Here is a 22,699-nt window from a genome sequence, read left to right on the forward strand (position 1 = left end):
AAGGAAAAGCAGTATGAACTTACTAGGCTTGGTTTCGGATTAAATTGTGCTCAAGAAATATGAAGGTGGTGGTTGGTAAGGTGCTGCAGAGCAACGGAGTTGTAAACAGTGGAACAGACAGTAACTATGACGACATTATTGTCGGTACAGGAAAAGTAGATGTGGGTGACGTAAGACGTCTACTCTCAAGTTACGGCTTCGAGTGTAAAGAATGAGAAAGAGTGAGAATGCTACAGTACTCAGTCTTAAAAACCATAAGGAAAGAAACGGACTTTACTGGAGAAGATATGAAGGAGGTAAGTTCACTATTAGATCCAACGGGCTAACGAAATGCAAACTTTTTAAATGTGTGGGAGGTTAGTTGGACATTACCCAGTTGCTGGGTGGTTGAGGACTGCTGCAAGCTTCATCAAGAGGTGTTGTCAAGCAGAAGCTTGGGAAAATGATTCAGGGTCCCTATCAGTGAAGCTGCTTGAGGAGGTTCTCAGTCACGTCAAGAGAGATAATCAAGTCATAGGAAAGTGGACTGAGGCTCGCAAAGGAGAGTTTGAGTTGTGGTGTGACGCAAATTCGATTGCATACGGAGTGGGGTTGATGAAGGATGGCAGTACTTTTAAAGATGGAGTATGGCTTCCAAAGAAAGAAGATAACAATCACATCAACCTCGCCGAGCTCACAGCAGTGTTGAAAGGTGTGATCATGGGGCTTAAATGGGATGTAAGACGAATAAAGATTTTTACGGATTCAGCTTCAGTGTTTGCCTGGTTATCCTTGTCCCTGAAGAAGGACAAGAATATAAAAGTATCTGGTATGTCAGAGATGCTTGTGAAAAGGCAGCTTGCTATTTTAATGGAAACCTTCCATTCCAACAACGTGTCTTGGGAAGTGCAACTCATATCGACAACCAAGAACCAAGCAGACGTGTTAACGAGAGTGTGAAGGAGTGGATCGTTCGATCTCGCAAACCATATGATGCACCTGTATGTACCGAAAGGCTGAAGAAAATCCACAAGAAGAATCAACAGGGAGCAGAAGTAACTTTACATTTTGCAAGGAAGGTTGACCCAAAAGTTACGAAACAGCAAGTGGAAAACGTCCTGAAGGAATGCACTAACTGCCAAAGCATAGATCCACACCCAATCACAACAGTCAGAGGGTCTCTTGGTGTTGACGGGGACGGGAAACGTTTGGCTACGGACATTACTCATTGGGAAGGGAAGAAGTTTCTCACTGTTATTGATTGTGGACTGAGTCGGTTTGCCGTGTGCAGGGAGGTAGTGAGAGAAAGTGAGGAGGAGATAACGAGGATGATAAACCCGATATTTAGTGAATTAAGCCCACCTAACGAGATTCTTTTGATAACGGCCGCAGTTTCAGATCGGCAATGCTTAGAAACTTATGTTCAAAATGGTCTCTGAAATTTATCTTCTGCTACGTTTATCGCCCGTCCGGTAATGGAATTATTGAGAGGTACCATTGATCGGTGAAAACAATGGCGGCGAGGACAAGGGCAGCCATTGAGGAGTGTCCGTTTTGGTACAACATGATATCGTTGAGTGGAAACGGAGACACGCCAGCGGAACGCCTATTAAAGATGAAATGGTGGAACCCATAGTTGGAGGAAAGTGATCACAGAACCGGTGAAAGAGCACCCTATAACATCTATTCGAAAGGGAATGAGGTATGGGTTAAGCCTCCTAGAGCTCGATGTTCGACTAGATTGAATAGAGGGGTAATAACAAAAATAAATTCTAAATTCAGTGTAGACGTTCAGTGTACTAAGACACATTTACGAGGTGCGAAGGGTAGTTGAGTCATCACTTCAGTCCTAAGGAGCCAAAGAAGTGGACAAGATCGGGCAGAGGGGCCCAAATAACGCCTTTGAAAGTAGGCCCAGCCACAATCTAAGATTGCTTAGTCATTTCAAGGATTTTGTACCATGACATGTTATTTTCGGCGTTTGATAGTTTCTGTTTGTTTGTATATTATTAGTTTGGTTGTTTGTTGTTATTATTATAGTATTTGTAAATTTCATTTTTTAATTGTGATATTGAGATCATGGGGGCATGTGGCTTGAAAGCTTCGAACCGGTTCGGTGCCGTTACATTACGAGGCGTTCTATTTACATGTATCTGTTATGGCGCGTAGTTGAAATAAAGACCTCAAGAGAGGAAGACATATGAGAGTCAAGGCAATATTTATTTAGAGTGTTACAAATTGCAAGCTCTCCGTGAACGGATCCCCTCATAGTTTAAATTCTTGATTCTATTCAATTGTTATACAGGGAATGATGAAATTTCCCGCCCAAGGAAGGAGTCGACTCTAATCTTTTGAGGCTTTAGTTGGTTTTCTTCTTCGGATAAAGTTTCAATCTGCCATAATTCTGGGAGATATTAGAATTCGAGAATCTTTTGTTGAGGATAAAGTATCTCGAATTCCTTCTTTTGTCCTATTTCTTAGAGAACATGGAATTATTTCTGTCATTAATGAATGAAAATCGATCTAAGTATTTGAAAAGCACATCTAAATAAAAAATATGTCACTCGATTAAACAGTAAAATAATAACTAAAGTAACATATTCATTTTTAAAACAAATTGAAAGATTTAAGTATTTTTGAAACATGCATAAGCCGAAATCATTAATTTGATTATATCAATTTTATTCATAAAACGAACATTTAAAGGATCTTTAAAATATTATTAGTATATATAAGCTCACCAGATATGGAATAATACCCAACATGATAAAAAGATCCTATTTCTTTTTAATTGAAAAGTAAACCTAGACTTAAATAGACAAAACAGTTAAACAAATGCCAATCTTTTAAAATACAATACAGTAAAAAGAAATATAAAGGGCCTGAAACCATTTCATGGAGTTGGCCTCAACCATACGTACCTAAATTAACCAAATTAGATAATTACATGAGTGTCAAATACATTTTTTTCAGAACCGTTTCTGTCGTCATTAAATATGTATTTATATTTATTAAGTAAATAAATTAATTGATTGAATAAAACATTGACAAAGGAATTTACTTTATTATTTGTTATACATGTTATTGAAGTTGTAGCCGTATTCTCATTTTAAATTGTAATAAAAGAATATATTGAGTTCTAATAATACTATTCTATGATAAATATCACTAAAGTTAAGACCATTAATATTTATTACAAACGTAGTTACATATTCAAATGCCATTGGTTCATAAAGAAAAATACACGTAGAAATTCGTTAAAAGACCTTAAAAGTCACTTGTTATGGATCTTATAACTTGGATTGATACATTGGAAGAAGGAATTTACAGTCCTGGATAAACAACTTCAAGAATTTGAGTAATTTAGGTAACTATGTAATGCAACCTGTTTCGTTCTCCTTGGACAAGAAATAAGGTTTATCAAGAGACAAAGACCACCGTTTTATTGCAATTTCAGATTGCTAAAACTATATTGATCTTTACAGTTTTTTTATCAGACTCTCCAACGACTCGACTCCGCGTCTTCTCAGTGGTTAGGTGCGCCATAGCCAACTACCTCTTCTTCAGATAACAGAGAATTAAGTGATTATTAGCACTTCTTGCATTGGAACCACTATGGTGTTTGTTTATTTTTCATTTATCGTATTAATTATTATATTGGTGATAGTTATTGTATCAGTTTAAAAGAATTTTGCCATTTTTTCCACTTACAGACCTTTTTTTTTTTTTTTTTTTTTTACCATTTCTTTCTAAAATCACGTTAAACCTAATTTCTAACTCAAATATACACTCAATGTGAAGTACTTTAAATCCATACGAAAAATTACATCCATGGGAATGTGTTTCATTGAGTACAAGAGAAATTAAACTACTACTTCTTAGAAGGGGCATAAATAATAATTATGTGCTTTTTAGAGTGGTTAATTCACATTTACATGAATATTAATCTCATGGGTGTCTGGATGGGTGGAGGTTTTAGGTCCCTCCACAATTTCAGAAATTGCCCCTGAATTTGTAAAGTCGTGTTTCTAGGATACTTATCCCGTGGACAACTACACCCCTTCGTAAATTACTATGATTTATTGGAACGGAACGCTAAAATCTCATTTTTGACGTTCACACTTAAAAAAAAAAAAATCTGTCCCGCTAAGCGGTCTGTTCATTCAACACACGTTCCGTTCAATTTTGCATTCCGTTCATAAAAAAAAATTACTTATGAAATTTTGTCATAAATTAATTTTTTTTTTTTTTTTTTTGGAGTGTTTCCTTGTTCCTCTTATCTGAAAAACTTTCCATTTGAATACTTACAGCGTCGAAAACAATTTACATAATCGAGTATGATCACTAAACCCTTCTTCGACTATTAAATTTGAAGAAAATCTCTTCAATTGTCTGAAAAAAGGAATATAAATAATTAAATGATATAGATATAATATTAATGTATAAATAATTTTGTACCTATTAGATTGTTTGAGACAGATTGTCATTCTTCTGAATCAAACGATAGAGCATTTATATACATCACCATTTATATTAAACTATAGTTGCTCCAAATCAAACTTATATTTGCCATTAGATGTATATGTTTGATGATGACATATAAATTCTATTTTTGGTATAATATTCAATGATTCTTCATCATCGTCTTCTTTTGTATTAGGAAATACTTTAAGATGAGACAAAAAGTTTTGAATGCAATCAATTGTATCAACTTTATTGGTTTTTAAGATAGGCTTAAATTTTGAAAGTGAAAGTTTCTTCAGTTTTTATTCCTGTTCTATAACCAAGCTCAATTTCAGATTGGGTCCGTAGAGTTCATCATAACAAATGCATAAAAATGAATATTTTTATTCATTCACATGATAAACGAATTCAGATGGAATTTTAGTAGTTGAAATTTTTTCAAGGAAGTCCAAGATCCCACCTCTGACAATAATTGGCCATTTATTATTTTAATAACAATCAATAAATCATTAATGTATAATTGAAAACTCCGGTCTCTTCTCTTTGGTGGGAAATTCAAAAAAAGGAAAAAATCAAAGAATAACATAATTTCAATTTTCTAGAACAAGGTTAGACAACAAGGAAATTGCAGTGCAAGCATTGCAGATTTACTAAATAAATCTCTCCTTTTCTATTAATGGTGACGTCATTGGGACAAGTCTTGGTTATTAATACTAAATAAATTTAAAAAATAAAAAGTATTAAAGCTATTGAAATTCAAAATAATTTACACAAAGGTGTAGCTCGGTTCATTAAAAATAATTAATTAACTGAAAAATTAGATTTGGCAGAGTAAATAATGACAGAAGAAATGCATATATATATATATTTATTTTTTTGGAAAAAACAAGAAATGCCTCTAAAAGTAAGTATTACAATTTGATGTTGGCTCCTTCTAGGTTTGTAACCTACCTAGATGATGTACAGAAGTAGTTGACGCCTTCAAAAAAGAAAAATAGCCGACAAAAACATTCGAATTGTAATAATAGCGCATGAGTGTTGTTTGTTTGTAAACACGGTCACAGTGAGTGGTGCTGCATTGCAGGAAAATAATTCAACTCCTTGAATAATAATTATGATTATCGGGCCAAAGACTACTAGCTAGAGAAAAACTTCTGACATGGTTCAGTAACATGTTGACAAATGTCTTGTATTATTCATTATTATGAAATCCTTCTCGCTAGTAGTCTTTGACTGGGACTATATAAAGGGGGGTTTGCAACTCCTTTTTGATTCACAAAACCTATAGACCCATGTAAGTATACCTTGAATTCCATTTGAATTTTCCTGGCTGTCAGGAGAAGGAGGGAGGTGAGAGAAGTGAGGAGTTGGAATTATGGGGAAATATATTTCATTCATGGTTATTTAGATTAATCTCTCCTACGGAGGAATCAGATATAATAATCTGCTTCCATCCATCATTCTCATTTCTAGGAATATCGAATTCACACACCTTCTGATACTCTCATCAGTGTCATGGTCTATTCAAGGGATCTTGACACTTAAGCCGACATCTCTTGAACAAGTGCTTCACTCTGAGGATCCCATACCCTTTAATGGAAGGATCGTTCATTGTGCAGGTGCCTCTATTTATCAAGGTCCGTGATAGCGACATCTGATCTTGTTAATCATTGTCCCTATACATCATTTCTTCCAAATCTACGGAATCATCGTATACTTCTACGTATAAGAACTAAGAAGTTCCATAAAACGACTGAGTAATCGATAGAAAGACGCGGTCATGAATAGAGAGAGTTATCATCCTCTATCCACAGCTACTTTTTTGAAATTCTTGAAACTCAACTCTGAGAACTCAATCTCCTACTTTAAGAAAATTATTTCATGAATAAGATTCTTACAGTTTTCTTGAAATTATTCACCCCTAATAAAAATGATGATTTTTCTTCATAGTTTCAATGTAAGTCTTCTGGAACTAAAAGATTTGTCAGTATCTCGGAAAAGTCATCGACTAAAAATTCTGGATGAGTTGTTATCATTTATTAATCACAATTAAAATATTATATATATCAAAAAATGCAGTGCGCAGAAATGTTTGCCCCATAATTAAAATAATCATAATAATTAATTGCAAATCCTTTTTGGGTGAGTACAGGGTCAAGTATCTTTTTGTATTGAAGCACGAGATTAGCACATGTATTCAACGAAAGTTAGGGCCATTTTTCCTTCGCAAATGTTTCCAATTCATTTAAATTTTTGGGAATCCTAGCATGGAGATGAAATTTCAATTCCCTCGACAAGTTTTAATTGGGTTAAGATCTTAAGTATGTGCTGGTTAGTCCAGGACCTTAATCCCATTGTCTTGGAACTACCGTCACAATCTTGGCCTTATTTTTTTTTGAATCAATGTCTTGCTGGAATAACCAATGTTACCAAGTTTCAGTTTAGTTGCAATCTCCTTCAGATTTTTGGTTATAATATTAATCCCCATAGCATAATGCTGCCACCACCATGCTTTACAGTGAGCAAGGTTTAAATGCTTCATTCTTTTTGCGCCAAGCAAATGCCACATCACAATGATCAAGCAACTCAAGTTTGGTTTCTTCTGAACGAATAATTGGTTTCCAAAAGTCAAAATCCTTATCTATGTATTATTTGGCATACTTTGAACGAGGCTTAACATGTCTGGTTCTGAATAATGTCTTTCATGGCCGATAACCTCTTACTCCATTTTTGTGTGAGTTGTGCTTCAAAGTTGTTCGACTGACTTTGACGTCTAACCCTTACAATTCATGTAAAATAACTTTAAATGTCTTGCTAGGATTATTGGAGATATCTCTTATTATCTTGCGTTATAGTTTTCCAGAAATCTTGGACTTGCGACCACGGCCTTTTCTGTTAACAACAGAATGATGATCTCCATTCTTGCAAAAAAGCTTTGGGGAGTGCATTCTGGGCACATTAGATCGTTTTGAAATGTACTTGTAACCCTCCCCAGATTTGTGGGCCTCAACTATCCTATCCTTGTCCTTAAATCCAAACTGAGTTCCTTGAATTTTCCCGTAACCTAAGTATCCTGTGATTAGGGGTGAATAATTTCCCTCTTAACTCTATGTAGCCAGTCACTGTAGCCCCCTCCCCCCACCCAAAAAAAAAAAAAAAAATAAATAATAATAATAAAAACCCTGAAAAAAATAAGGAAGTTTTCCTTTTTACTAGAAAATTTATTTGAAATTTAATTTAATTTTCCAAATTTTTTTCCAAAAAAATACATTTTTCAATTTTTTTTCAAATTCCAAAGACTAAGAAAAAAAAAAAAAATATATATATATACATATTTATAAATAATCCTGCAAACGCCTTTGTTAACGGTGAAATCAGTCATATCAATCATATTTATAAGTTGTATCAGAGCATAATGGATTCTGCTCCATACCAAAGTCCGATGGCTATCTTGGGGAAATGTGCTCTGCTACCTGTATAAATTGCGGGACGTGGTGCGGAACTGAACGAGCTCTGATCTAACAGTGTACATCGGTCGAGGGAGTGGGACCCTTGGCATATGTCTGGGAAAACAAACACCCATGCTCGCACGCGTATACTCATAGTGCATTTGCATAGATGTGCGCAACATTATAAACCACCTCCAGTGTTGTTGGTCTCTGGCACCATTATTTTGGAGTTCGTAAGCGAAAAAGCATGTGAACTAAATTGTGCTCACCTTATTGGAATCTTACTCAAGCAAAGGAATAGGATCTTTCCAAAAATAAATAAATTAAAGAAAATACAATTATTTGGAACTTTGATGTGATTACAAGTTTTACAAAATACATAATATAACTCTAAACTTCTGTTGGAATATCTTAATGGCATTGCAATTCCAAAACTTATTGAGTGGGGAATCCTTTTGTAAACCGCCAAATTGCTTGTCACCCCATTGGAATATTACTCTTGCGAAGATCTATCATTTCCAAACAAATAAATAAATTATAAAATGTTTGCCATACTAACTAATAATACATTGTTTTACTGAAAACAGTATTTAAAATGTAACAAAATAAATGCAATAGTTTTAGTATATTTCTTTTTCTAATAACCATTTTATTTTTTTAGAAAAAAAAATCATTGAATTTTGATTTTTTCCGTATTAAGGATTTTTTTATTTATCGAGTGGGGGGGAGGGCTATAGCCCCTTCATCCTCCTTCCCCTTGCGGACGCCCTTGTATTGAAAAATACTTATAAATGTCTTAAATGCAGTCGTTCGAAGTTACAAGGTAACTAAAACTATGTAGTTTACCGTATTCCATCTCCTTTCTTTTTCTTTTTTCATACCGACAAGGGTATAAATATGAAAGAAAGATTTGTACCCCTTCGTATAGTCTCAGTCCTTGAATTACAGTTTGGATTTAAATCTTTTAAAAAAATCAATCCATTCGTCTCTTTGCTTCAGTTTTCAAAGTTTCTAGATGTATATGGACTGGCTTCCCTTATCTAATAGCTAAAGTCAAATAAGTTCAATCCTCGGAATCTGTTTCTTTAGTGACTAAGGACTGACTCACCAAGATAATGAAGAGCTATCATCCTTTTAGATCAGGATCTTTCAAAATAATAGAAATATAGTCCATTGATGAATAATTACTCATTGACCCTATATTGAGGAATGTGACAAACATTTCTTTTCCTGAAAGTCAAGATAATTTTATTGAGGAATGATTATTTTCTAGCTCATATAAAGGACAATAACAATCAACATCTATAAAGAATTTATCTTCATACAATTTATAGAAATCTAAATACCTTGTTTACCGCAACCCTCTGATCTCTTGTGCAATGGAAAGAAATAACTATGTTTTAATATTTTACTGTAGATTTTTTAGTATTTTTGAATTACATACTCGGGACTCATACTTATCATTTTGACTTTTCATTTTTAATGTGAATATTTAATGCATACACGATGATACCTAATGGTCCTTTTTAATATATTTTTGTATCCTGAAATGTATTTCAATTTATTTATCAATTATTTAGCCTATAATTGTTTTTATCAAGTTAGGAGTATAAATCCATTAATCGGGGCTAATATCAAATTAGTAATTATTTGATTGATGTTGATTTGATCTCTTGCTTAATTATTATATTATTATTGGAAATTAGTAGGAAAAAAAAGTGAATTCTATACTACGCATACAATTTCATAATTTAGGGGGATGTCATGCATCAGGAAGATGATGATGAGGACTACAACAATTCCTCAAATATTTGATTAGAAATAGATAAAACCATTTTTGAACTTAAGACTGAGATTTAAAACATGGAAGACGCTATGAAAATTATTAATAAATTGAATTGTTTACAGTCAAATTCAAAATAATATATAGGAAAGGTAATGATTATTATTAAGAGTGATAAATTTTATGTTAAAAATATAGAAAGCGGTTCAAATACCTTTATTTTTCAATGTTTATTGTAATAATAATAATTTATATTAACATTTACATAAATTTAGAGATGTTAATAGGTTGATAGAGTCTTTTGAACAGATTATTTTATGAAATATAGTAATATTTTTTCAAATTTTTAAATATAAAAGAAATTTTATATAGCCTTTCAAAATATTGATAATGGATTTGGGAGATTATTCTGACTCTAATTCAATTCAAAAATCAATAATTATAAGAGACGACTAATCGATAATACTCGAGAAAAAAAAGGAATGAAGAAAACAATGAACAAGTCCGGAATTAATATCGAAATTGACTGGGGTTTTCATTGATTGAAAACTATGAAGTAAACATTTTGGAATCATTTTGAGAAAGTAAAGAAAGACAAATTATGAGCTTTTATTCCTCTCTTGAGAGTCGATTCGAACAACTTCCAACGTAGCGTAGTAACCCTGTAGTAAAGCAAGGCCTGATTTGAGCAAAGCAAATGGGAATGTGACGGTTGCACCAATGTAAAAGAAGTAAAAATATCCAGATGTGAAATAAGAAACGTACAAGGAGACATAGAAGGCTTCATTTGTCAAGCACATGAAGTTAAGAAAGGTTTCATTCTCATAGTAAAATCGTAGAATGAAGGGAAGAGACTCATCTAGTCCGGATTTGTGAGACGTTTGACCTCTCACAACGGATACTTGGCAATGGATCCAGTGCATGGAGATGTCAATGATACTGGAAAGGGATAAAAAGAATGAATAGGAAGGATAGAAAATGCCAAGTGTGAAAACAAGGGCCATAGTGCCACAACGATCCGTGAGCATGTCAAGAAGAGCACCAAATTGAGTACATTGATTAAATTTCCGGGCAGCAAGACCATCCACTATGTCCAGGACGGCACTTAAACTATAGCAAGTGGCACAAAGGATGTAATGAGACTGCATTACGGCAATGGAGATAATAAGAAGGAAGATTCGGGTGTATCCAATGAGATTGGGAATGAAAAGAAACACATTTTTTGTTTTGAGAAGACAATCCAGACTACACGGCTCTTGATTAGATCCTAACATTCCTCTCCTCATTTAATTTTGTTATTTATTCAATAATAACTTACAATTTTAAACTGATTGTGAACAAAGCTTTAATAATACGTACTTAAAGTTACTTCTGTTATTATGAGATTTGCAAAAAAAAAGCTAATTGTGCGTATGCACTTTAGTGCATACGCACAATTTTATGCATTTATTCTTTCCTTTTATTAGTGCAATAATAATAAGGAGAAGGAGAAGTTATTTTTGCTGATTGAGTGCGTAAGCACTTTTCTGAATTCGCCTTTAATAAAACGTACTTAAATTGCAACAAAAAAGTGATGATCTCAATAGGAAATGAGATCATGAGTCGGGGCTTTCTACATAACTATGAATCAGATTATTGAATATGATAGATAAATAGAGCAACATAATTTGCTATATAACAAAATTTATTGAATTGTATATATTATATCCATATAGACTAGAGTATGCAAAAACTCGATAACGTTTAAAAAAATAAGGAGAAATGTATAAGATGTATTTCTCAATGATAATCATAATTTTATCGTCCATTTTCTTCACATTTATTTTATGAATATAATAATTAATATATATATATTTTTCTTTGGGGGGAGCGGGTTTACTCCTTTATTTTAGAAATAAATCCTTAAAAAGTTGCTTTTACCTAAATGTCCAAATAAAAAAAATTTACGTCATTGAAATTGTTTATTGTTGTTAAAGTTTCTATACAAATGAATAAATTATTTTTTGATATGGGTAATATATTAGCTATTAAAGTTTCAATTTATTACATTTACTTTGATTTATTAATATTATAAAACTCTTTTGCATTCCCGTCAAAGACAAAAAAGAGCACGTTACATATTCATTTCAATAGTTCCCTTTTGTGGGAATCAAAATAGGTATCACCTTAGAGAAAGAAATATATGGTGTCACAAGTGTTGGATCGGTCCTAGGACTGATTTCCTAATCAGTCTTAGTCAAAATAACGGACATAACAATGAACTGCACAAGAGATCATATAGCGCATGCACTGAATTTTAGTCGAATCAGAATTAGAGATAAGAAAAAAAATATATAGTGATATGGTTTGTATACATTACGCCTCTTTCCCTTATGGTATCTTTAGTAGTAAGTAATGGACTTGAGTCTTTTACTACTTACTACCAAGTAGTAACTACGTAATTTCAGCTATTTTAGTTTCCATAAAATACCGATAAGGATCAGTCCTTCACTGACAAATTTTATTAGGATCAGACTGATAAAACTACAGTCTTTTTAGATCGATCCATAGTCACCCATAGAGAAAGAAATACAATGGTGTCATTCAAAATTATATTAAATAATAGTGTTGGGTTCGAGTCAAAAATTTCGAGTTATGCGTCTATTTGAGTTCGTATATCAATTTTTTAGTTCGGTCAAATTTTAATTTTTAAGAATTTATATGTAATAAACAAAGGGATATATCTTTTTGAATACGTGAACTGTTCTTTTAATAAGAAAAGAACGTCTTTAAAAGGGACTGTAGACCCCCTCCCCAGTCAAATATTTTTTATCAGGCAAAAATTATCGCTTTTATGGGACAAATTTTAAATGGGAAAATAGGGGATTTTATTTTCTAAAAAAATGTCTCTCAAAATAAAATCCTGCGTACTATAAGTAGTTTTTTCATACCTTTAAAGTAATAATAGAAATTTGACTAAACATTACTGGAATGTTTCGAGTCTTAATTATTCGAGCTCTAATAAAGTGATATTTTAGTAGAGTTTATTTTGAGTTTGAGTAAAACTGGAGTCAAAAACTTATAGTAAATAATAAATATTTCTATAGTTAGACAAGTTCCGTGACTTTCTTTAAAAAAATAGCCAAGCAATTCTTTTTTAGCTATAAAGAATGCGAAGAATCAGCTGGTTCATATAACTACTCTCACAGTTATTAATTTACATTCATATTGACACTGTCGTTGAGAAGGAATCATCATGGGTCATTTAGAGTTCGGAAATTTAACCAAGATTAGGGGAACCACCTACTACTCCCTGTCTCCTATGGAACAGAGAGCTTTTGCTGGAGCATTCACAAACGGACTCCCCAATTTATTTAGAAGATTTAAGCGCAATGTTGTTTTCATTGCTCCTCGTAAGTTAAAAATAATATCAATATTTTTGGAGATTTAACTCATTTTTCTCTATCTTTACAGCATTTATTACATCATACTTGATTTGGGATTGGGGTGAGAAGTCATACGAACAGTTCCAAAGGAAGAAGGAGGATCAATACAGCCATGAATCATAAAGTTTCTTTCTGTTGTTTTTATAACTTGATTATTGATTCATTTTTTTGTAGTGAATAAGTCTAAATAGATTTTTATTTATAGTTGTGGAAGAATTCGTGTAATTATTTCGTGTTCTGTTCTTAATTATAGAAAAACAATCATTGATAGAGTTGAAATAATGGTAATACATATTATATGTATAACTATCAGATTAAAATAGTGTCATCGACTGAAATATTGCACATTCGAATAAATTAATTCGATATATCGCTGCCTTAGAATAAAAATGTCCTATTTGGACATTTCAAAATCGTTTAGGAAAGACAATAGACATTTTTGCTATACATAATTGATTTTATTATTGGTAAATAAAGGATTTGCTGGATCATAAAGCAAATTACATTGATAAAAGTTACGTTAATCAGAGTATTAAAAAAAATATTTTTACCTATTGTTCAGGGTAAGGTGAAAACTAATAACGTAGCTTGTAAACAAATTTTGTGAAATTTGACTAGAAGACATTTCTACAATTTCTTTGTTAAATAGACAGTAGAGTTATCTAAACAACGTTTTCATGTTAAAAGCAAAGAGTAATAGAGTGTATTCGATAATGCATCTTAATCGTAGTAGAAATTGGCCCTCTTGAAGGTATAAATATCTAAACTTTATAAGAATATTAACTCTTGGCTTCTTTTTAATTAAACAAAATTGCGAATTATTGCATGTATTTGGATTTTTAATGTCATAATAGAGCTGACAAATATAATGATTTAAACCTTGACTGTCTTTATAAATCAAAAATATATTTCTATTGGATCTCAGACCCTAATAATGTATGAAAAATATAATATTACATCAGGATACGTTTGGTTTCATTGTTTAAGCAATAAATTAGTGATTACTTTTACATGGGTCAGATATTTTTATCAGATTATTCTATGGATAATCGATTTATACAGATAAAATAATTTATTAGAAAAATCTAGTGACATCCCAGGCCTCGATTTTATTAAAATATCACTGCTCTTCGGTATTAAGTTTCATTCTATAATAATCGGTATTTAGATTTTTTTATTATTCTAATTTTTACGCTATTTGTTAATGTTTTTGTTTTTTTACTTTGCCCATATGATTTATTGATGGTCACGTTAACTAAGAGTAATCCAACATGATGTCACTTTTGTTTTAATATGAAGTTAGTGAAAACGTGCTATTGTATCTTTTTTTGGTATCATTTCGATTATTAATCACTAATAATTAATTATAATACTATATAACTAGTACGAACACGCTATGCTAAAGATATTAAAAAGATTTTATTTATATTGAGCTTGTTTATGGTCAAATTCTAAACTAAAAAACGATCTACTATAAACTATAATTATGTAATAGGTAATGGTTATTTAAATTTTATTAATTAGTACTAGAATTAGAATGTATTCTACTTTCTACACTTGTTACTCAAATCTAGCTATTTTTAATAATATACATGAATATATTTTAGTTTATAGCTGGAGTTGTTATTTTCATGAAAGTAGAAATAATAACAAAATACTTTCGTTGGCGGACTAAAGAAGTAAATTCTGACCAAGACACTTTTCACCTGTTTATTGTTTTCTTGCTCATTACAGCTTTAGTCATTACTAACTTGCCATGATCATTGTTCAACCATAATGTAGATACATATTAAGACTAACTCGTTAATTCTCTTTTTTCTTAATTTGCCTAATTCCCTTTTTTAATTCGTATTCAATATACGTTTCCCTTAGTAAAATAATTTGGATTTGTAATTTCTTTGGTGCATTTTTGAATATACAACCAATACATAAAAAAACTTTCGAGACACGGGAAATTGATCTTGTTTTATGAAAAAAGTCAACTTATTAGCAAAAAATCAAACTTACCCTCCAGAGCACTAGAATCTGGTCTAATCAGAATTAAACATAGCCTCACGTACATAACTCAAAATTATAAAGAACTTTTATTTATGTCTAAATTCTGTATTTGTTGGAAATAAATACATTTTTATCATTGTTTTTCAAAACGGGATGTACATCACACATAAATTATAGGATGAAAAAATTAGGATTTATTTTCTAAAAAAGTCATTCGGGCAAATTATGCAGCAGAGCAAAAACTTTAATTTTTGAAATTTTTTCTAATTAAATTTCTTAAAGAAATAGTCCCTCTAATTGAAATATATCCATACATCGATTAAAGCAAAAAAAAAAAAAAAAGTGAAGAGGCGCTTGGAAGCCAAAGAGCCACAATTTTCATCACTTCCAAGTCAATGAATTTTTGAAGTTATATAGGGTGCGCCAAGATAACTTCCTCTTTTATCATGCGTGCCAATCAGGTTGTAGAAATAGTTACGGTTTGGACGTGATTTCATTGTAGAAGCAATATTCTAGAGTTTTCTGGGAAAAGCTGTCATTCGCTACCATGCGTTGGAGTAGAGTAGTGAGGAGTACGTTTGCTGTCGAAAATAAATATTACCAAAAATGGTTTTACAGAATATTGTACAAAATAAAAGCAATTGCAATTTAGCTCCTGAGATTTTTGTGCAATTTATGAAAATTAGTTAACTCTATAATTTTATAATATATAAAAATAAAAAAAATTCAATTTATTTTCCTAATTTGAAATTTGTAACATTCTTTAAACGCGAATAAATCCACCTGAGCGCTAATTAGTACTAATTACTTAATCAACTCAGCATCTAAAACTATAAAATAAGATATGTTTTGTATGAAATAATTAACTTTCAAAACTTCTGAATAAAAAGTTTTTTTCAAAATAAACAAAAACCACCAAGTATTAAAATACCTTTGTTCAGTATATCGACAATGGAGGACGTCACCTATCTGATACAATTTTCAAAACTGTGTAAAAACAAATCTTTAATTAAATGTGTACATTCATTACGACACAAAAATGTAACTTTTTTTTTAAATTTATAAAATTTGTATTATTATTTTTTGGAAAAGGGAAGTTACGTTGAATCATCCTGTATTTCAAAATATATCAGATTATTATTTCAATATGAAAAAAGATTATAGATTTATTCTTGATCTAGTTCTAATGATTTAATATTAACTTTTAAATATTTGATTTATCTTGACAGTTTTATTATCCATTACAAGAACTGGGCTGGTGGCGATGGGGGGGGGAGTATGGGTGATGATTTGAATATAAAAAAATGGGATGTCAATCCCAAAAAATATTCATCCCCCAAAAAAAAAAAAAATAATAATAATAATAATCCTAATGACAGTCCGCATTTTGAATAAGATTCTTTCAAAATTTACTTTTAAAAATACGAATGCTAAAAATTAATTTCTTAGATCCAAGTATAATTTTTTAGCAACTTTTGAATGTGTCGAGGTTTCGTTGTGTATACCTACTAATATATTTTTCCGTTTAAAACATATGTATATAATTTTTAAAATAGAAGCAGAATAAAAAAATAGTACCTATTTCTATGGTTTTCATTTCCCAGAAATTTTTGTTGAGCATCATCCTGGGAAATAATTCATTTTTCAAATAAAAAATGCATTTGAAATTAATGTACAGGAGGTCCCTACATAACACGGTTTCAAACAGCATGGCTTTTGCATAACACGGATTTTCAAATTATTCTGAATTCCTGTAGAGTGCAGTATACATATTCTCTTCATATCCCGTTTTTACGTAATTTGATAATAAATTCTAAAAAACTATATATGTTGGTAAACAAGAATATTTGTAGTGATTTGTTGTTCACCATTTTTTTTCAGTTATTGTACATTCAAATTCCTCAAATACCTCTTTAATTATCAAGCTTACTCTTACTTCTTCGTGATAAGAACTAGGCAATGCCTTAATCAATAATAGTCGCTTTGTTATTTCATTCGTAACGCTCGCTGAAGTTTTCCACAAGTGATAATTCTTTGTATCTCCTTACAACTGTTCAGGTTTATATCCAGCTATTTGAAGCACGGAACTCTTTGTGCCAGGCCTTTGGCCGCAACCTGGAAACCATCATTGCTGCTAAGGATGGCCACATTAATGATTAAGAGAGCTCAGACACACATCTATTTAAAGTATTATTTTTTTTGGAATTCTATTGTTAATTTATCAATTATATTTTGTTGAAGTTTAAAATTCAAAGTGTTTAGATTTTAATGGACACCCGATACTTAAAGATCGGGTCAATTTTTCTATTGTGTCTGTCTTTGCACATTGATATTTACACTACTTTTGTCAAATAAACTATGAGCCTACTTAACTTTTACTTCATTAAAAATATTCCAATAATATTATCTCCTTTCTATCTTTGTTAAAATTAGCATCCGTTGTAATTAACTTGTAAGGTAACTACAAAGTAATGCATAGTGCTATTTTTTATTCAATATTCTTAATTCATCAAAATAAATAATTTTATACGAGGAAAGTTGTTTACCGAAGGGATTTAAAATGTAAACAAAAGTGCTCCAGTTTTGCATATGAAGCATTGCTGCTTTATAGATGGGATTTGAAAGACCTAAGAAGGACCGATAAATGACACTGATTTTACATCCCAAATTAAGGACCGACACTACAAAAACAAAGATTCTTGTGTTCCAGGAGGAAAGCGGGGAAATGGAAAAAAATTACACGCAACAATTTCTAGATGTATTAGTTTTCTCTTAAAATATTTTGTATAGTAATTCAGATAAGAAATATTTTTTTTTCTCATAACAGCATAAAGCATTTCTTAAAGTAAATTAAGTCATCTTTCAAAAATCATAAAGCATGAAAAGTTGTATCGTGAACCGTTTTGACGATAATTGATAAATAAATCTTTTTTTTTTACATTGACAATCTTCAAAACTTTGAGGTTGTTGAGCTACCTTTAAACATTGTTCAATTTTAGCCTTTTGTATTTTTTTATCAAAAAGAACGGGTTTTGACCCAACCACTTGGACATTTCAAAGAAATAGAAAACACCCTAATGTCTATGATTTATTGGGCTGTATGATGTAAAAAAATATATTGGACATTTCTTTTATCTAGATTTTTGATCAAGATTATTTTTGTCTCAACGCAGATCTTAATAACATTGAAACCGTATGAATCAGTCAATTTCCATCATAATATATATATACTATGCATCACTAATTCCAACAAAGGTTATAAGTAAAATCAATTTTGAGAAAATAAATAAATCATTGAATGCAGTTTCCCTACAAAAATTCATAGAAATTTATAAATTTTCTTATAGTTGAGGAGGAGCGTATGGCAAATTGGATTCAAAGAAACACGTAGTTATTTAGAATGCCTACATAAGAAGCCCCTCGTGAATACCTTTGAAGTATAAGGGGACATGAATACCATTACACGGCTTCCGATTAAACTTAATAATCCACAAGTACGAACTATTTGCTAGAAAAGTTATAAAACAGGGTCATATAGTGTTTTTAGAACTTAAAAATTGAATATTTAGGACAAAAAGCATACCAAAGTATTTTGGAAGCCTTAAAAAGGGAAATTAGTAATTGAGATTTTCTCATTTTGGAGGTATACACGATTAAATATATTAAATGGTTTACAAATATAGCGAAATAAATTCAAATGACATTAATTAATTTATTAGAATAAATTTAAATACATATATAAATATATCGCATAAAATTATAATTATATAATTATTTGGTATCTATGAGACTAATGGATAATACTCGGAAAAAAAGGAATGAAGAAAACAATGAACAATGAATTAATATAGAAATTGACTGGGGCTTTCCTTGGTTGAAAAATATGGAGTATACATTTTGCAAAAATATTAAAAGACCAATTATGAGTTTTTATTCCTCTCTTGAGAGTCGATTTGAACAACTTCCAACGCAGCATAGTAACCTTGTAGTAGAGCAAGGCCTGATTTGAGCAAAGCAAATGGGAATGTGACGGCTGCAGCAATGTAAAAGAAGTAAAAATATCCAGATGTGAAATAAGAAACGTACAAAGAGCCATAGAAGGCTTCGTTCATGAAGCACATATAGGTAAGAAAGGTTTTATTTTCATAGTAAAAACGTAGAATGAAGGGAAGAGACTTATCCATTCCGGATTTGTGAGACGTTTGACCTCTCACAACGGATACATGGCAATGGATCCAGTGCATAGAGATGTCAATGATACTGGAAAGGGATAAAAAGAATGAATAGGAAGGGTAGAAAATGCCAAGTGTGAAAACAAGGGCCATAGTGCCACAACGATCCGTGAGCATGTCAAGAAGAGCACCTAAACGACTACATTGATTAAATTTCCGGGCAGCATAACCATCCACCATGTCCAAGGCGGCACTTAAACCATAGCAAGTGGCACAAAGGATGTAATGAGACTGCATTACGGCAATGGAGATAATAAGAAGGAAGATTCGGGTGTATCCAATCAGATTGGGAATGAAAAGAAAACACATTTTTGTCTTGAGAAGACAATCCAGACTACACGGCTCTTGATTAGATCCTGACATTCTTCTTTTAACTTGATTCTGTTTATTTAATTAGTTACCACTTACAGCTTTAAAATGATTATGAATGAACCCTTAGAACTGAAATATGTAAATAAAGTGACACACAAACAAATTGATAATCTTATTTGGAAATGACGTCATGAGTAGGGGTCTTTCTAAAGAAAGGGCTCCTGGTTCGATTCGGTTAAGTATGAATCAGATTATTTAATATGATTGATAATTAGGACTATAAAGTTTGCAATAAAACAAAAATTTCTTGAATTGGACATATTATATCCATATAGAGTATGTAAGAAACTCGAAAAGTTAAAAAATTATAAGAATAATTTTGTAAGATGTCTTCTCTATGATATTCTATATTTTAGTGGACAATTCCCTAAAATTTGTTTTATGAATATAATAATTAATAAAACCATGAATTTGGTGTTGTGTCAGTCCTCATTTAGAATTTAAGACTGCAGTCTCGTCCAGTTCAGTCTCGGTCTAGTCCATGTCAGTCCTGCATATCAGTTCTACAACTTATAAAGTTCGGTCCTTGATGACGTCAACTGTATTTTTTTTTTTAACAGTTCTAGTACTGACAGTCCGAGGGACCGACAGTCTTAAAGACCGGTCCTAAGACTAGACTAGAATTGAACAAATAAATAACACAACACTAGGAATGATTGTGATGAATGTATCCAGTATGATTCATTAAATGATTTGAATATAGAACGACATCTTTTTTTTTTTGGCGTACGCTTATTTTGACTGAAATGCAAAATATATTTTTTCAAATAAACAAAGTCAAGTAAATGCAGTAAATTGAAGTTTAGAGAGAGTCTGCAGGATTATATATATATAATGATTATTTATTGTGATCTGGAGGGCCTCCAATAATAATATCGTTTTTGTAATTGAAATGATATTTGTTTAGTGCTTAAAAAATTAATTATTTCTAGAAATAGGTAGTATATAAGGTGTTAATGTTTCAATTTATTGCATTTACTTTATTAATATGATAATGATATGATTTGCACTCCCGTCAAGGACAAAAAATAGCGCGTTTCATATCCAATTCAAGCTCCTTTTATTGGAAATCAATTTAAAAAAAAATAATAGTGTTGGATTCGTGTCAAACATTTCAAGTTCTGTGTTGATTTGAGTTCGAATTAGGACAATATACTTTTGAATTCGGTCGAATTTTAATTTTTGAGAATTTTTATATAATTAATATGCAAAGCGTTTTCTGTTTTTTGAATACATCAACTGTTCTTTTGATAAGAAACATAACATGGGTGTGTGCTGGAGGGGGTGTAGATCCCTTCACAAATCAAGGAATTTTGGTATTAATTAGGCAAAAATTATCGCTTTGTTAAAAAAAAAAAAAAAATAGAAAATAGAAATTGCGCATCTTGGAGGTATAAATTACTAAATTTTATTAGAATATTAAGTCTTGGTTTCTTTTTCATTAAACAAAATTGCAAACTATTACTGTGTATTTGGATTATGAAGGTCATATTTGTTATGTATTGTCTTTTATTTACTATTATCTCATGACGTAGGGATTTGTTTTAAATAGATAGTAATATACCTTTTATTAAGTAAAGTTTAGGGCATGAGTGTTATTTACTTACATTGATTTATAAACAAGGCTATAGTGAGTAGCGGCGTATTGCGGAAAAATAAAACAACTCCATAAGTAATAATTATGAGTATCCCAAGGTTAATAAAAATACTATATTATACTAAAGGATTAAATTTAATCGTTTAGGTTGGACAGAAGCATTACAAGAAAGTGGTGCATCAAAGACTATTTCGTCATGATTTTTTATTATTTGAATGGAAACGAGATGGATTTTCCCCCGCTAGGATGTGTTGGTGAACGGCTGAGTAGGTAAATAATTAATAAATACTAATTAGTAATTACTATTAGTAATTTTCCAAATTTAAAAGTAATAAGCTAATTGAGTAATAGTAATACTTTATACTTATAAGTAATAGCTAATACTGGGACTATATAATGGAGGGAGGGATTACTACTTCTTTTTCACTCGCACAACTTATAGACACTAGTAGCTACGGCTTGGAATTATAGTGACTATTAGTTATTACTCAGGAGAAGGAGAGATGCGAGGGAAAGAACTGGAGATTTACTTGGAACTCCCTGGATCCCAAAGACAGTGTGTTCAGAGGGATTTCATACAACGGATCTTCCTAACAAGTATTCACATATATGGATCTACATTCTCCCAATGGTTTCATTGGAATACCAGAGTCAAACGACTTCATCTTCTATTGACTACGTCAGGTTCCGTTCAAGGGACCTTCCTTCCTCACTCCCTGGATGTGATATTATCTCCTTGTAGAGAAGGATCCTTGAGGGGACAGATGCCCTGCACATCAACATCTGCAATCTGTGTCACTTCTCACCTATCACGGGCTTATCATTGACTTCACAAGAAATAGGAGGCTCCATAAAAATACTTCAACTTAATTAAAGGCTGTGTGTGACTCAGAAACAGAGAGGGTTACTCACTCTTTCTCTCCATCCTCAACTCCTTCATTGAAATCCGTGTGTCTATTCCTACTTAACTCAACACTGCTTCGTCTCTAAGAAATCTATTTCATTATCAGAGTCCTTCAGTGTCCTTGGTGTAGATCACGCAGAAATAACTTATCTTTATCACATTTACATTATTTATACTTTGAGATCTTTTTTCCACAATTTGTAATAAATCATTTCAATATGGCTACATTTTGAGACCTCATATCTGTAGAAATATTTACAATATCAATCCCCACTTCGTAGGATATTTTAATTATATCAATTATAATTTGACCTAAGTTTGATTCGTCATAAACATTTGGTGTAAAATAATATGCTTATACTTGCTTCCATCTCACTGTGGAAACTCCTGAAAGCATAAAAGCAAGAGCTTTTGTAGTATCACCTTCGAAATATGGAAAAGATGCTTCTCCAATTATAGAACCACTCTTGCCATGATAATCAAGTAAAACCTTAAT

At 31.6% G+C, this 22,699-nt stretch overlaps 3 protein-coding genes across 3 annotated transcripts; 1 reads left to right on the plus strand and 2 right to left on the minus strand.

The window, feature by feature from the left end:
• The first annotated feature begins 211 nt into the window (after nt 1-211).
• On the plus strand, nt 212-1,418 carry LOC121119426 (uncharacterized). The gene is made up of 3 exons (XM_040714087.1): nt 212-296; nt 362-691; nt 733-1,418. Exons 1-3 carry the CDS (start codon nt 212-214, stop codon nt 1,416-1,418), a joined length of 1,101 nt encoding a protein of 366 aa, XP_040570021.1.
• Nucleotides 1,419-8,637: 7,219 nt separating this feature from the next.
• On the minus strand, nt 8,638-11,062 carry LOC121119940 (CDP-diacylglycerol--inositol 3-phosphatidyltransferase-like). The gene has a single exon (XM_040714783.2). The coding sequence runs from the start codon at nt 10,959-10,961 to the stop codon at nt 10,275-10,277; it is 687 nt and encodes a 228-aa protein (XP_040570717.1). The 5' UTR covers nt 10,962-11,062; the 3' UTR covers nt 8,638-10,274.
• A 7,734-nt stretch (nt 11,063-18,796) lies between these two features.
• Nucleotides 18,797-20,272, minus strand: LOC121119941 (CDP-diacylglycerol--inositol 3-phosphatidyltransferase-like). Its single transcript, XM_040714784.2, has one exon. It carries the CDS (start codon nt 19,691-19,693, stop codon nt 19,019-19,021), a length of 675 nt encoding a protein of 224 aa, XP_040570718.1. The 5' UTR covers nt 19,694-20,272; the 3' UTR covers nt 18,797-19,018.
• Nucleotides 20,273-22,699: the final 2,427 nt, after the last annotated feature.

The sequence above is a fragment of the Lepeophtheirus salmonis genome, chromosome 6, assembly GCF_016086655.4.
Source record: "Lepeophtheirus salmonis chromosome 6, UVic_Lsal_1.4, whole genome shotgun sequence".
Classification (NCBI taxonomy): Eukaryota; Metazoa; Arthropoda; class Copepoda; order Siphonostomatoida; family Caligidae; genus Lepeophtheirus; species Lepeophtheirus salmonis.

What these genes read in the sequence shown, in the direction of transcription:
- LOC121119941 (XM_040714784.2), bottom strand. Translation starts at nt 19,693, where the DNA reads ATGTCAGGATCTAATCAAGAGCCGTGTAGTCTGGATTGTCTTCTCAAG.
- LOC121119940 (XM_040714783.2), bottom strand. Translation starts at nt 10,961, where the DNA reads ATGAGGAGAGGAATGTTAGGATCTAATCAAGAGCCGTGTAGTCTGGAT.
- LOC121119426 (XM_040714087.1), top strand. Translation starts at nt 212, where the DNA reads ATGAGAAAGAGTGAGAATGCTACAGTACTCAGTCTTAAAAACCATAAG. An exon ending in CTGGAGAAGATATGAAGGAG is followed by an intron (nt 297 to 361) that starts GTAAGTTCACTA and finishes GTGGGAGGTTAG; the next exon opens with TTGGACATTACCCAGTTGCT. An exon ending in GCTCACAGCAGTGTTGAAAG is followed by an intron (nt 692 to 732) that starts GTGTGATCATGG and finishes AGACGAATAAAG; the next exon opens with ATTTTTACGGATTCAGCTTC.